Here is a 14837-nt window from a genome sequence, read left to right as displayed (position 1 = left end):
ACAAGTACCAGCTCTTCCACTTCCAATTCAGCATCCTGCTAATGCACAGTGGATTATGGCTCAAATACTTGGGCTCCTGTCACCCATGTGGGAGACCCATATGGAGTTTCGGGATCCTGGCTTCAGCCTAGCACAGTTCTGGCTGTTAGGAGCATTTGGGAGTGAATCACTGGATGGGAACTCTTCCCCGCTTCCTTTCTGTCTGCCTTTCAAATAAAATGAAAATAAATAAAAAATTTTAAGGAGAATAAGCAGTAGTAGTAATAATTACAGTTGCTATGCAGTGTACGTGTATGTACTTTTGAACAATAATCAACTGACTGCTTGTATACCTAATGGGGAGGAAAAATATTAATTCTTATGAAATTCTTCTAATTTTTACAAGCTAGACAGCCATGAAATAATAATGAAAATTTCCTACAATATAAAATAGGAAAGGAAATGTCATGTCATATTAAAGTCCCTTTTTATCTATTTCTCTTGCAAAAGTTATATTCCTTTGGAGGGTTGTGCAGCCTTGGAGTAACTCTAACACTCTAACATATTTAGACTTGCTGTTTTGATATTTTCTCATTTGATCCTAGCTCAGTATCTGGCATATAACAGAATGTATCAAATGTTTATTGAAGAACTAAATTGCTGTTTGCAGTATGTTATAAAGGTAAACAGCATGCACATAACTATCATAATTTTCCCTATGAAGAAACCGAGCCTCAGGAGAGAAGCAATTAACTCATCTAAAGTTACAGGTCAAGTTGAAACTGAATGTGAATGTAAGGTCTCCTGACCGCTCCTCTGCTCCTCTGTCTATTTTGTTATGTATGACATGATTAAAGCTTTTTAGCTCTTGCTTGTCTGTACATTCTTCATCTGTAAAACAATGCATTATTAAAAATAGTTTTTTTTAAAAAAACAAAGTTATTAAATTAACTGCAGATTTTCTGACCTACTCTTTTTTTCCCCTGATGGAAAGGCAGTGAAGAAAAAGGCTTCATAATGTAATTGATTAATGGTTAATTGATTCTGAGTATTTTATTATTTAGGTCTCTAATAGACCCACAGGAGAAAAAGGGCCTAGAAAGAAAACAGAACTTGGGAGGAGGGAGAGAGCATTCTGTTGGGACCATGGTTTCTAGTATTTTCCATGCCAGAAATTATATTTTCTTGATTGTATTTTAGCATAATTATTAAAAAGTTTTTGGAACATATCAACATTTTCCATTAAAGTATTGCTAATTCTTAAGGGTGGTTTTATTTTGACTTGATTCTGATTAGTTTCTCCCCCATTACTTCAAACACATGTCTAATTTTGTAACAGAAGGTGGTGTTAAGAAATAGAAGTTGAAATATGGAAATTCCCTTTGGTATTTACATTTCTGAGAATGCCTTTGACTTGTTGGAGTTCAGTCAGCTTTGCTTCTAATAATCAGAAAAGCTTCACTGGCAATGCAGCTGGTTCACTTGTTGCCTATTATGTGGTATCTGTGGTATAACTGACAGGAAAAAAGCAATGTGAAAGACTAAGCAAAACAGTGAGCTCAGCTATAGCGTTTCAGACATTCTGTTCTGTGTGGTTGTAAAATTTCATGCTTTCTTTTTCTCATGTGAAATTTAGGTTGCCAGATGTCTTGTGCACATATGACTGTTCTGTGTTGCTGTGCCATATCCCATTTTCCTCTGTATCGGAATACATAATGGCCCCTCCACATGAGCCAAGTCAGACACAATTAGTTGACTACTGTTGGCAATTGTCTCCCACCACCCGACTTCCCCACCAACCTGATTGGAATATGTCCCATGTTCTTCAAATGAAAGCCCTTTGCCAAACTTTCTCACACATCTGAATCAGTGCAACCAACCGAGGTGAGGCCCTGTTAGTCATGTTAAATGATGATGGCAGTTGTTTCCTATAGACATTATGACTTACTCAGAGGCCAATGTAATTTGACCTTTCAATTGTAAGCTATTTTCATAGAAATCATAACAAATAGAGGTGAAAAAGGTAACTGTCTTGTGGGTTTTGCTTTTTTAATTACATTTTTATTTTAGTGAAGACACGAAGCTTAATCTGCTCAGAATTATTTCCTTAGGTTGGGCTAAATAGATAAAGAAATAAGCTCTGATCACTTAGAGTAACTTATCCTATAGTTGATATGCCCCAGGAAGGAATTGGCGTTTTAGAAAATATAGTGTTCGAGTAAACAGAGTGTTGGTTTTTTTTTTAACCAATGCTGTGATTTTAAGAGAACTACAAAAACTACTTAATATGATTGTTATATCAAACTTAATTGAATCTTACTTTAATAATAAAATAGAATATCTGGAACACAGGAATTACGTTTTAGTGGTAGAGATCTGTGAAATTAAAATAGAAATGCACTCCAATGAATTTAAACACGAATTTAAACAGGGGGTCATTATTATAAATAAAAGTTATTATGATAATTTTTATTTATATAGTATTTTTAAATTTATAATAATTTTTAACCTAAGTTTTCCCATTTGGTACTTTCTCTAACTTTGCGAAATAGGTAAATACCGTTATGTTCTTTTAATAAGTTCAATAAATCATACAGCTAGTTAGTAGCAAACTGAGGAATTTAATCCTAACATCATGACCTCTTGTGCTCTGACTCACATTGCTCTTATCATTTAATATTTGATATCTGGTTGAGTGTGATATGTCAAAATTTACTACACCAAGAATTTTAAAAATTATCCCTAGAAAATATTAAAAAAACAATTTTAGAAATATATAGATACTTTAAGAACTGGAATATCTATATATCTATAAATATCTTTCTATGGAGTGATAATGACTATTTCAGGTACAGTTCAACATCATGTAATATGAAATATTTCATATTTTTAGAAAACAGGAATGAAGGTTGCTATAAGTGTGTGTGTATACTTTTTTGTTAAAGTTTAAACTTACAAAAGTTTGCTAAAGACATAACTGTTTTCTTTTCACCTGTGTCAAATATTACAAAATATTTATTTTAGTAAAAAAAAAAAACCCTCTTCATTTAGAGAGTTTTTTTTTACAATTTCAAAGTGACAAGGCCCAAATGAAAAAGTAGCTTTTAAAATAATTCACGAGATTTTGTTTGTTATTAGATTGTAAAATTCTTGATTGTCCTACCTCTGTTTATGTGGGCTTCAAAGCCTTGCACATATTAAGCCCACAACAAATATTTGAGGAAAATTTGAGCTTAATTTACTTTTAATTCTTTGCCTCTGATGATTCAAACCCATCTTCATAAAGTCTAAGCAGGTTTAACAGAATGAGGGCACTTTGCCATTTTGTCTCTTGTCATTTCCATATCACTATCAAACTACTAAAACATAAATAATCATGTTTCTCTCCTACTTGAGAATCTCCTAGTTTTATGAGATAGGGCACAGGAAGAAAGGGGAATCTTCTACTCTTTATGCTATAAATTACTGATAAATTTGAATTTGCTTCAGTTGCAATTTGTTGTGCCTTACTTTATAGCAGGAGAAGAAAACACAGGCAAATCTAAAAATGAAGAAAGGAAAAACAACGATCCTCATCTAAATCACCCACAGGATAAAGTTTGCCCTCCTTAGCCAGATAGATTGGGTCTTTAACCACAGATTTCCAATTTTCTTGATAAGCGTCTACTGACACCTCATTCTACAAACATGCGCGCGCACACACACACACACACACACACACTTATTCTCACAGAACTGTCTTTGCTCAAGGCCCTGTACTTTTCCACTCCAGCTTGCCTTTTTATTTGTACTTCACTGAACCTACAATGAGCTTCCTCCAAGGCCTAGATCAAAATGCATTCCTTCAGTCCCTAGCAGAATTACAGCTATGTCTGGATATCACAGTACTGTGTTAAAACAGCTTCCCTTGTTAAATTGTGGTCAGACCAAGAACCATGAGTCATACTTTAGATATATTTCTACCACTTTTCCTCTCTGTTTTCTCCTTTCCTCACCATGGCCTGTGCCTATTGTGTGGAAGGCATTCAATAAATGCTTGTTGAATTAAAAAAATGAATGAATGAATTATTTAACAAATTAATATATTTTACCTTGATGCTATAATTCATGTCTAGGGACTGATTGTTATAAAGAGGGTTAATGAAGAGTAAAGCAATGAGAATCAATGCATAGAACCCCAGAACACTGGATGGAACCCCAGCTTTGGAGTGAGACAGGTCATGGTTTTAATTTAGAATCCACTAGTTCTTGGGCCGGCGCCATGGCTCACTTGGTTAATCCTTCACCTGCGGTGCCGGCATCCCATACGGGCACTGGGTTCTAGTCCCGGTTGCTCCTCTTCCCGTCCAGCTTTCTGCTGTGGCCCGGGAAGGCAGTGGAGGATGGCCCAGGTGCTTGGGCCCCTATACCCGTATGGGAGACCAGGAGGAGGCACCTGGTTCCTGGCTTTGGATCTGTGTAGCTCCAGCCGTGGTGGCCATTTGGGGAGTGAACCAACAGAAGGAAGAGCTTCCTCTCTGTCTCTCTCTCTCACTGTCTAACTCTATCTGTCAAATAAAAAAAAGAATCCACTAGTTCTAGCAAAGTGACCTGTGACAGGTGACTTCACTTTAGTGGGCTTCAATTCTTTTTTTAAAAAATAATTAATTAATTTCAGAGGGAGAAGGAGGGAGAGAGGGATCCCTATCCACTGGTTCACACCCCAAGTGGCTGCAATGGTCAGGGTGCCAGAGCCAGGAGCTGGGAAGTCAATCTAGGTCTCCTACATGACTGGCAGGAACTCAAGTACTTGAGTACTTGACCCATCACTGCTTTCTTGCAGCATTTGCATTAGTAGGAGGCTAGAATCAGGAGCTGGAGACAGAAGCTGAACCCAGGCACTCTGATGTGGAACGTGGGGATCCTCACCAGTATCTTAACAGTTATACCAACTGCCCACCCCAGCTGTAATTATTTGATTTGGGGCTAATATAGTATTTACCTTGTAGATACTTGAAAAGACCCCAATTACCCAGCACAATGTCTGGCACAAAGCAAATGCTTATTAAATTGCAGTGAGCATTAGGTGTAGTGGTTTAAGGTGCCACTTGGGATGCCTGCATCCTATACTGGAGTGGCTGGTTTGAGATCTGCCTCCTTTCCTTCTGATCCAGCGTTCTGCTGATGTCCACTCTTGTAGGAAGCTGGAGATGGTTCAGGTACTTTGGTCCCTGTCACCAGTGTGGGAAACCTAGATTGAGTTCTGGGCTCCTGGCTTCAGCCTGGTCCAACTCTGGCTTGTTGCAAACATTTGTGGGAAGTGAACCAGTATATGGAGGTTCTCTCTCTCTCTCAAATAAAATAAAAATAAAAATTTAAAAAATGCTCATTAAATGAAAGTTGTCAATCTTATCAGCTGGTACTTTTCAGTTTGGTGTGTTTGTTATCACAGAATTAGAATTCGATTATCTGTGTTAGCTCTATTTTTTTCTCCTTGATCACATTATAAACCTTTCACATTGTACTTTAGACACTGTTCCCAGTATTGAACTCAGTGCTGTCCACAGACTGGATTTATAACTATTGGATTAAAACAGTTTCATGGTTAAATGAGAGCACTGGACTTGGAGTTAGGAGAGCAGGATGACACTGAGCTATGTTAAGTAATTTTCTTTTCTCTGGGCCTCCTCAGCTCCATCATCCATTAAACTAAGGGAATACACTTGGGTCTTTTTCAAGTCACAAAGTCTATGATTCTATGATTAGATACTTGATCCTGTTTGTGACATAAAGAATTGTGCTCTGGTAAATAAGCCTCTATAGTTAGAAAAGTTTAGGGTCCATGTAGGCTGACCATCCATCTCAGCTTCCTGAGAACTGTCCCAGTTTTAGCATGGAGAGCCCTGTGTTCTATGAATTCCCCCAGTCCTGGGGAGATTAACACATTTGATCCTAGCTCCAGAGAAGCTTGATCAGTAAGAGGCATTTTTTATTTTGTAGCAGCTTACATATTTTTTCTCTTGAATTTCTTATTGACAAACTGTTTGGTCTTGGGAGTAGAGGTGAGTAACTGAGTAGGGAAAAAAACCAAGAAGCATAGTGTACAAATTAGCTGCTCTCTCTGATTAATGATAAGTAAATGTCATTGAATCAGTCACTATGAAGAAACTTTTAGGTGCCAGGAACCTCATTAGGCAATGATGTCAATGGTAGGGATCCAAATGATTCTGTCCCTGTACCCATGATACATATGTGGGGTTGGGGTGGGGTGGTAGGAATAAAGGGCATATACTGGGGAAAGACTCCCGCATACCTTAAGGTAGTGTATAATACCAAAATATGTTAGACTCTTCAGGGAAGGAAGGGGGGGGGGAAGTGGGGTCAAGACCAAGTGGAAATTAAGGCTGCACAGGACTTGAATTGATTATGGAAGTGGCTAGGCAGACAATTCAAGGGGCGGTGCTCTTAAGTAATGCATAGATCCTACAGTTAACTGTTCCTAGACCATCAATTCTCATAAAATACAGCACCATTTGAATTTGAAAAGGGGGCTGTGTCACTAGTTACACAAAAGAAAATCTTCTAATACATGAAAAAGGAAGTTTGGAGGGTGACAAGGGGACTGGAGATGAGATAAAGGGAACTAGAGAAAAGAACTACTATACAAATGGTTCCTGAAGTTGACCACATAGCTCTTTGCTGCAGCAGTCCTGCTTGGCACTCACCACTGCGTCACGGAGATTGGTAAACTATGGGAGAAATGGTACAGACTCTCAAAGCCTAACAGGTGTCTACCACTCACTAGCTGTGTGGCTTTGGGAAAGTGAATTAACCTTGCCAAAAGTATTGACTCATTGATAAAACAGGAGCACACAGACATAGTTTACTGGTTTGTACTGGGGAGTAAGAGATAATTAACGTGTGCAAAATTACCATGTGGATGGTGATTTCCTCCCGTTTTTTTCTGGGATTATAATCATTTATTTGATCATTTGTCTAGGTACTCTCAAGGGAGAGTTGCAAACACAGAGGAAGGCATCAGGGTCTACTTGGAACACTCTTCACACTTACCTGGAGATCTCACCACCTTTGTCTCCTCAACACTTTGCCTGTGTGTGTGTGTGTGTGTGTGTGTGTGTGATTTTTCAGGACACAAGCCCCTCTGAGGCTCACAAGGGCATAAGTTCTCTCCCATGACTTGACTTTCCTGGTGTGTCATGCAGCTAGTAGGGAAAGAGAAACTTTTGAGGGTAGGAAAGGTGCAATTGGCCACTAACAACCCATAGGTGTAAAAATGGATTCCTGCCACCTTGTTCCTGTACACTGGCAGCAGTAGGTTAATGGATATGAGCTCTAGGGCAAATTCCCTTGCAGCAAAAATAAGACCTTGTTATTTTATAGGGAAGATTGAGCCACTGAGGGGGTCCCATTTCCTGATCCAGTGCTCTTCTTTTGTTTGGTTAACTTGTGAAGTTCAAGAAACTTGCCTTCAGAGCTGCTCAGTGTCTCTGTCAGTGCTCCTGTTATGTTTTTTAGGAATTTCCCCCTCCCCCACCTATGCCCTCAACACCCCCCAGATTTCCCAATCCTCGTCTCAAACCTCTCCCACCTCCTCCCAATCTCCCCCAAGTCCTCCTCCCAACCTTACCTCCTTCTTTCCCCATACCTCACCCAATCCCAGCCCCAGTAGTTCTCTATTTTCTCCACCTCCCCCTAGCTTATCACCTGCTGACCTTAAATACCCCTGGAAGTAGGTTAGGACCCACTCAAATTTGAGCCTTTTCTAAATTCCCCGTCTCTCCCAATTTACTAACCTCTTATGCCCTCTCCTCCATTAAGAAATAATTGAAACACAAGTACAATTGCCAATGTTTATTGATTATTTAAAAATACCACTTGCAAATTTATTTTCTTCATGAAAAAGTTGCAATATTTGTGATAAACAAAATCTTGATTAGAAAAAAAATCAAGTCAGTCTAATAGCTACATTTCCTAAGTATTAGTTTCTAATATCTATTTTCATGCATAGTGTTAGTATACTTTGTAATTATAGTGGCCCCACATATTGCAGGGTTCAGGGAGGGGGGCATGCAGGGTTGGTAAAAAAAAAAATTAAAAAGCAGCACAAAGTCATCAGGTACAGTCCATGATCCGAGAGGCAGGGTCGTTGTACAGGTAGCCTTAGTTCATAGCCAGAGGTTCAGTGGCAGATTCGGAGAGCAGCAAATGCTGATGACAGCTGAGGTAACAGAAGACAGGTTGCCAGGAGCAGTCACTGGGACACAGGATCTACCCAGCAATTATTTCATCACGACGTCTTCTATTCCACCTGTGCCTGAAGCAATTGTAGTGACAATAACGTGATGGAAAGGACACAGTGCGAGTACTCCACTCGATGTTTGGGTCGTGGGTTTCAAGCCAGTGGATTCCAAGGATTAGAGGGTATCGTGGTGCATGAATGATGTCAAACTGGAGCTCTTCGACGTGGTTCCCGATTTTAACTTCGACAGGTGGTGTTTCCTTGGTTACGGGTCCATTAATCAATGGGCGACCATCAACGGTTTCCAGCATGAGAGGAAAGATGTTGTTGCGAATGGGAAGCTTCTCTCGAAGAACCACAGAATGGTCAATGCTATTTCTGTAGGAGCCTGAATCCACCATTGCTTGCTCAAAGAACTGTCGTCTTCCTAGTCGGATTTCAACAGTCAGCCAAAGGGTACGGGACATGGAGATTGGAAGAGAGGGGGACGCATATTTGTAGATTGGCCCGCCCGGGATCCCCCTTACCGCCGGGCCTCGATGTTTCCCGCCTGCTGGGCACGATGAGGCTTGACAGGACAATCTCTGGCAAAATGACCAGGATGACCGCAATAGAGACACAAGTGGCCTTCGCGGCGACGGGCCCGTTCAGCTTCACTGAGGTGTGGGCGGTTGCTTGCAGCTTGTGCAGGCTGATTTGCAGATGGTGGACGCTCAGGCCTCTCTCTACCTTCAGAGGAGCTTTGCCCTGATGGGTTGAGATCAGGCTTACCACTTAGCTTCTCTTCTAGGCTGATGCAGCGAGTGATCAGATCTGACAGGCTGGTGGCTGAATTTCTGCGGGACAGCTCATCTCGAATAGAACTGGGAAGACCTTCGTGAAATTGGATGCAGAGAGTGCTTTCATCCCAGCTCAACTCTTGAGCAATGAGGTGGAAGTGGGTTGCATACCGGTAGACAGGGTCCTCCCCTTGGCAGAGCTGACGGATGCAGTGCTTGGCATCTTCTATGTTTTCTGGATCATCAAAAGTATCCTGCAGCACTTGTATGAAACTTTCAAATTGCTCCAGCAGAGGGCTTTGGATATCTAGTAAGGGCTGGAACCATCTTCCTGCCTCACCTGAGAAGCGGTTGCCCACAAAGCTCACTAGGGCTGCTTCAGTGGGATACAGGTGCCCTCTGACTCTCATGTAACTACTCAGTTGAATCAGAAACTCAGGAAGCTTCTGGGCATCCCCGCTGAAGGCTAAAGGGTACTCTAGTGGAACAGCTGCAACCTCTAACCCACTGAGGGCTTGTGGGAAACCCGAATCTGCTGCTGTCTCCATATTTATTAGGCCCTCCAGAGATTGGGGGGTTGCTGAGAATTCTAGGAACTCCTGGGATTCTGTGGGATCCAGGAGCTTTTGGGGCACTCGAGGTTGCAGGGTCTCCTGGGGAGAGGGAAGCTCAAGGGGCTCCAGATGTGCCGAGGTCTCCTGGCATTCGGAGGCCTCCTGGGATTCCTCAGTATTGGGGGACTCCTGGGGCTCTGAATTCTGGGGCTCCTGGGCCTCTGGGGTATCCTGGGTATCTGGGGGCTCTTGGGTCTCCCAGGCTGTGGTGAGCTCACGGGATACTGGAGGTGTCTGGAGGTCCCGGGTTGCTGGGGGCTCCAGAGACTCTGGGGCTGCTGCAGATTCCAGGGGCTTCTGGGCCTCCTGGGGCTCCTGGGATGCTGCAGGCTCCCAAGCTGAGAGCTGCTGGGGCTCTGTGGGCTCCTTGATCTCTGAGGGCTCTTGGGGCTCCCGGGCTGCTGTGGCATCCAGGAATTCGGGGGGCTCCTGGGGCTCCTTGATCTCTGGGGACTCTTGGTGCTCCCGGGCTGCGGGGGAACCCAGGAGCTTTGTGGGCTCCTGGGGCTCCTTGGTCTGTGGGGGCTTCTGGGGCTCCCTGGCTGGGGGGGGACCCAGGGGCTTTGTGGGCTCCTTGATCTCTGGGGACTCTTGGGACTCCCAGGCTGCGGGGCAACCCAAGAGCTCTGGGGACTTCTGGGGCTCCTGTGCCTCGGAGGGCTTTTGGAGTTGTTCATCTTCCTTGGCTGCTCGGGATTTCTGGAACTCTGGGATCTGGGCCTGGAGGGCAGCATTTTCTTCCATCAACCGCTGCACTTGGGCCTGCAGAATTTCATTCTCTAATTTCAGAGCAATATAAGAGGCTGCTAAGTCCTCTACCATCTTTTGAGGAAATGGGCTTGGTTTGGCAATTTGCTACTAAGGGAGATTGGGTGGGCGCTTGTGAGGTCTTTCCTGAAAGCCGCTCACAGGCAGACGTCAGGCTCCGTGAGTTTTCCAAGGGGTGGGGATTTGGGCCCCGCCAAGGCTGATTACCAAGAGGTCACTGGGAGCCTCTGCAGCTCAGTAAGGGGAAGTGTCAGATACACTGTAAAAAGAGTGCGAGCTGAGGATCAGAACTGTGCAAAGCATTTATGTAACATAAATCAGAACAAAATCTGCCCAATAGTGCTGGGGTTCTTTTAGCACAGGCGCATGTTCATGACCTGGGGTATATATGCTGGCTCTGGCCCCGTGGCATTTTAAGAACAGCACCTGATTGTGCATTCAGTTTTGAAACTTAACATTCTATCAGAAGCAATTTCTCCATATTTTTTCTGTTTTACGTAGTCTTTAATCTCTAATGTCTGCCCAAGATCCCAAAGTAACACGTGGATTTTAACAGCTGCTTTCAGGAACTAAATCAAATGTTTGAGCAATATGGGGACTTTAGGCTCTGTGGTGGGCCAGCCCAAAAGATATTTCTGGGTGACTAGGGTAGGAGGTAGGGGGGAGCTCTTTCTGACACCTCAGAAATCATGCCACATAAGTAACCACACAAGACCAGCCTCAGGAAAAAGCAAGCAAAAGTTGACTAAATATATATATATGCGCTCAGCAGACACATGCATATTATTTATAAAATGCCTCAAAATAGTTAAGAAAATAATCTTTATAAGTGTACGTTACCATTCAGAGACTTAGTCCAGGAGCTCGGCTGTCTGCGTACCCATCGCTGAGGAGGAAAGTGTGTGAATGGCTGTGGAGGCTTGCCTTTTCTGCACACACTGAACTCAAACAAACACACCCACTCCCAGAACACGTTCCAACTCTCCTCTGTAACGCAGCTATTTCGAGTGTGGAAGAAGTTTTTTTGACAGTACCTCACAGTTCAGAGCCGCAAGGAAAGTGGGATGCTGCGCTGGTGTGAGGCAGCCTCATGTACTCAGTCCTTGGTTCCTTTAATAAATATTTGGCCAGGAAATTAGGAGTAATACCACTGCCCTTGTGAAAAGTTGCAAACATTTCTGAATGACCACAGTGGTTTGGGGCTTGATTTTTTTATATCTGTCTCACATAACCTACCCTTACTCTACCCACACTGGGCCAATTGTTTCATTCTCACTCGGAGAGCAGCTTACAGCACCTCAGCCCCTTTTCCTGCCCACCTACTCAGTCCCTGGGGTCCTTCCTGGCAAACTTTTCTTGGAAATTTTACCATAGACAGATATGGACAAGTTATAATTGAGTGAGACTGTGGGGGATGCCTGTTTTATTGATGAGTACTTGCAGCGGTCTTGCAGGGTCCATGCTCTTTCTGGATGCCCTGGCTCAGGACTTGTAGGCTCTGCCCAGCCCCTCTGATGCCCCGGGAAGCACCCAGGTAGTTCATTAAGGGCTGGTCTCTTGGGAAGTGATCCTGCACAGGATCTCCAGGATCTCACTTCCTCTTCTTGTGGCAGATTACGGTTATGCCCTGGGCATGGGCCATATGACCATCTTAGGCAAGGCTTCACGGCACTTATTTTCATCCCAGTAAGGGCTGGGATTGGAGGTTATAGTCGGCAGCTTCAAATCACACGTAAGCCAGCCATGGTCCAAACTCTCCTTTAAGAATGGTCCATTCTGCATTAGTCAGCAAAATGGGATAAACCCTGGTGATGGAATAGGACCAAACCACAGCAAACTGCCAGACAGGACTAGCTGAATCTGCATGCAGAGTCTTTTGAAAAAGAAAGTCAAATCTTTTGCAAGTTGAGTTTATTCCCTTCCTCCCTTTCAATGTTACTTTTTAGAAACATACCACATATAAATATACCACCATCATCAGGGCTTCACATGTTCTACTTATGGAAATTCTTCAGAAAAATGAAGACTTCCTTCCCTTTGAGAAACTGTAGCAAACACTTGATGGTTACTTTACCAAATAAAAAAACTCAGAGAAGTATTGACAGCATACATTACATTTCTTCACACCTTCTTAAGATTACTGTGAAGGTAATAATCCAGGTTTTAATGAATTGGGATCACTCTTACGTAAGCTAGCTAGTTGCAATACCATATTGACTTCTGAAAGCTACTGAGAGATATAAAGTGGTGGTCTCCAAATTAAAGAAAAACAACAACTAAAAAACCCTCTGAATTGCACGTTTTCCAACTTCTTTATTTTCATTTTCTTTTGTAATTTTCTACTCCTTTGCTATAAAACTGTCACACAGCTCATCACATTACTTCCAATATACTTGTCTTAACTAAGTATATGCAAATTTGGCAAATTACTTAGTCCCTCTAAAGTTAGAGTTTAAACCTCAGTTTATGAAACTGTAAAATGGAGCTGTTAATGGTATTTAATTTTATTCTTACAAAGATTTACTGAAATAATGTGTGTAAAAGGCTTAGCACGGTGTCTGGAAGCTAGTAACACCCAATAAAGGTTAATAATAAGAAGAAGCTGCGGTAACAGTAGCCTCATTATTTTTTTTTCTTTTTAATCATTTGTGAATTGAAATACCAGATCGGTAAACTTGCTAAAATTGTAAGGACCTAGCAAAGGTTCTCATATGAAGAAATCTACAGTGCATCGATTTTGTGGCAGTGATTTTTTTCACCACTAAGGAGCTTTTATCTTTACTTCTTGGCTGGGTTACGGATGGTTTCGTTTGCCAAATAATTCTGTAGTATCAGAACTGGAGGCACCTGAGCAGGAAGATGAGCTGATTAGCATGGGGACTGTGAAGCAGCCAAGGTAGATGTTTAAAAAGTCCATGGACTAAAGCAGTGAGTAGTGCCTTGCCTACAGGCATATTTATTCAGTGGGTAAACACAGGGACCTTTCTTCCCTCTCTCCCTGCCACTAAAGAGCAAAGACCAAATTCAACGTCCTGAAGTACAAGTTCCAAACTGCCTACATATAGAGAATTATTCTCTTTTGACTGGAAAAAAAGAGCTACACTGACTTTTGTCAAAATGCCTAAAGTGGTTTTAATATCCTGAATTAGTCAAGTAAGAATAGGAAAGTAAGAATGAGAAAGTAATCACATCCAAACTCTCATCATGTTTCCCTATGCTTTAATCCTTCTTCTTGCACTCACAACACGATGGAATTCATGAGCCTTTAGAATTGTTATGAAAACATTTTAAGTAAATGAAGTTTTGTTAACTGGGCAAATGAATATTTCAGGAGAAAAGACAAATATGTTCATGTAGCAGATATAAAAAGATTGAGCAATACTAAGAAATGTTCATGCTCAGTTATGTTAATAAGTTACATATGTTGATTGTTAGCTTAGGGAGAGAGTGAAGGAAAAGGTTGAATGAGATGAAATTCTGCTTTGTACATTCCACTAAGAATGCTAATTTTATTTTGTTCGTAAATGTACAATCTGAAACATTTTAGGTCTCTGCTGGGGGGGGGGTCTTCGTCCCCAGAGCTCACTGGGCTTCATCTTTAAGCAACTGTGGCTGCTCCTCTCACTCTTCCCACCCTGGAAAAGAGTCAACAGGACAGGTTACCCCACAGGCCTCTGGCACAATGCCCAGCTACCCCTTGGGGGCAGTCCCACTCTGGTGTCTGTTTTGTTCAACATGTTATTCCTATGGTTGCGTTTGAGCTTGCAGTACTTGCTTAAATTTAACCCATAATGCGCTGAGTACACATTGAAACTTTTTCATTACCAACAATACCCTATAATATAGCACTGGGGAACTGGGAATTTCCAATTCCTTTGAAGTTAGAAAGCTCACCAAGAATTCTCCATGTGCGTGTTTGGGGTCCAACAATGGCATGGAAGCAGTGTCTGTACATGCACAGTTCTGAAGAAGTTAACACCTGTCCCTCTTTCATCTCTCTTTATGACATTCACCATCTTTTCATTTTATTTCTTGTCCAATACTTGGGTGACCTTTCCCCCTTGATCAGCTGTCACTTTTGGAAACTAAATCTCTACTGAGATACACAGAAGTACTTCGAAAAGTTGACAGAGAAATGGAATTGCAATGTAAGTTTATTCGGGTACACACAGATAAAGGATAACTAATTTGATGGTAAGGGTGGAACATGTTACCTTAAGAATCATCGATTATTGCTGGGGTCATACGGGTAGAGATTCTATGTATATTAAGTATATCATAGTACACATTTTCTTGAATGGTTTGAAGTACCTGCATACTATCTCGGAGGATTTTAAATGAAATTTTCTTGAGGATGTTTGTGCTCGCAAAGAGTATCCTGAAAGACTGCAAATCATTCAAGCTCCTCATGTTAGGAGCGATATCCTGGGGTAAGGTTGTCATTTTGACATCCTTCAG

General features: G+C 41.9%; 1 protein-coding gene across 1 annotated transcript; it reads right to left on the bottom strand.

Moving 5' to 3' along the window:
* Window positions 1-7815: 7815 nt before the first annotated feature.
* RTL3 (retrotransposon Gag like 3) lies at window positions 7816-11500 on the bottom strand. The gene is made up of 2 exons (XM_008272960.4): window positions 11220-11500; window positions 7816-10638 (listed from the first exon to the last, which is right to left on the bottom strand). Exon 2 carries the CDS (start codon window positions 10431-10433, stop codon window positions 8742-8744), a length of 1692 nt encoding a protein of 563 aa, XP_008271182.1. The 5' UTR covers window positions 10434-10638; window positions 11220-11500; the 3' UTR covers window positions 7816-8741.
* Window positions 11501-14837: the final 3337 nt, after the last annotated feature.

The sequence above is a fragment of the Oryctolagus cuniculus genome, chromosome X (genome assembly GCF_964237555.1).
Source record: "Oryctolagus cuniculus chromosome X, mOryCun1.1, whole genome shotgun sequence".
Lineage (NCBI taxonomy): Eukaryota > Metazoa > Chordata > Mammalia > Lagomorpha > Leporidae > Oryctolagus > Oryctolagus cuniculus.
The sequence above is the reverse complement of the archived record's forward strand: the minus strand, read 5'-3'. Positions and strand labels throughout refer to the sequence as shown.

Coding starts and splice junctions, on each gene's coding strand:
- RTL3 (XM_008272960.4), bottom strand. CDS start 10,433: ATGGTAGAGGACTTAGCAGCCTCTTATATTGCTCTGAAATTAGAGAAT.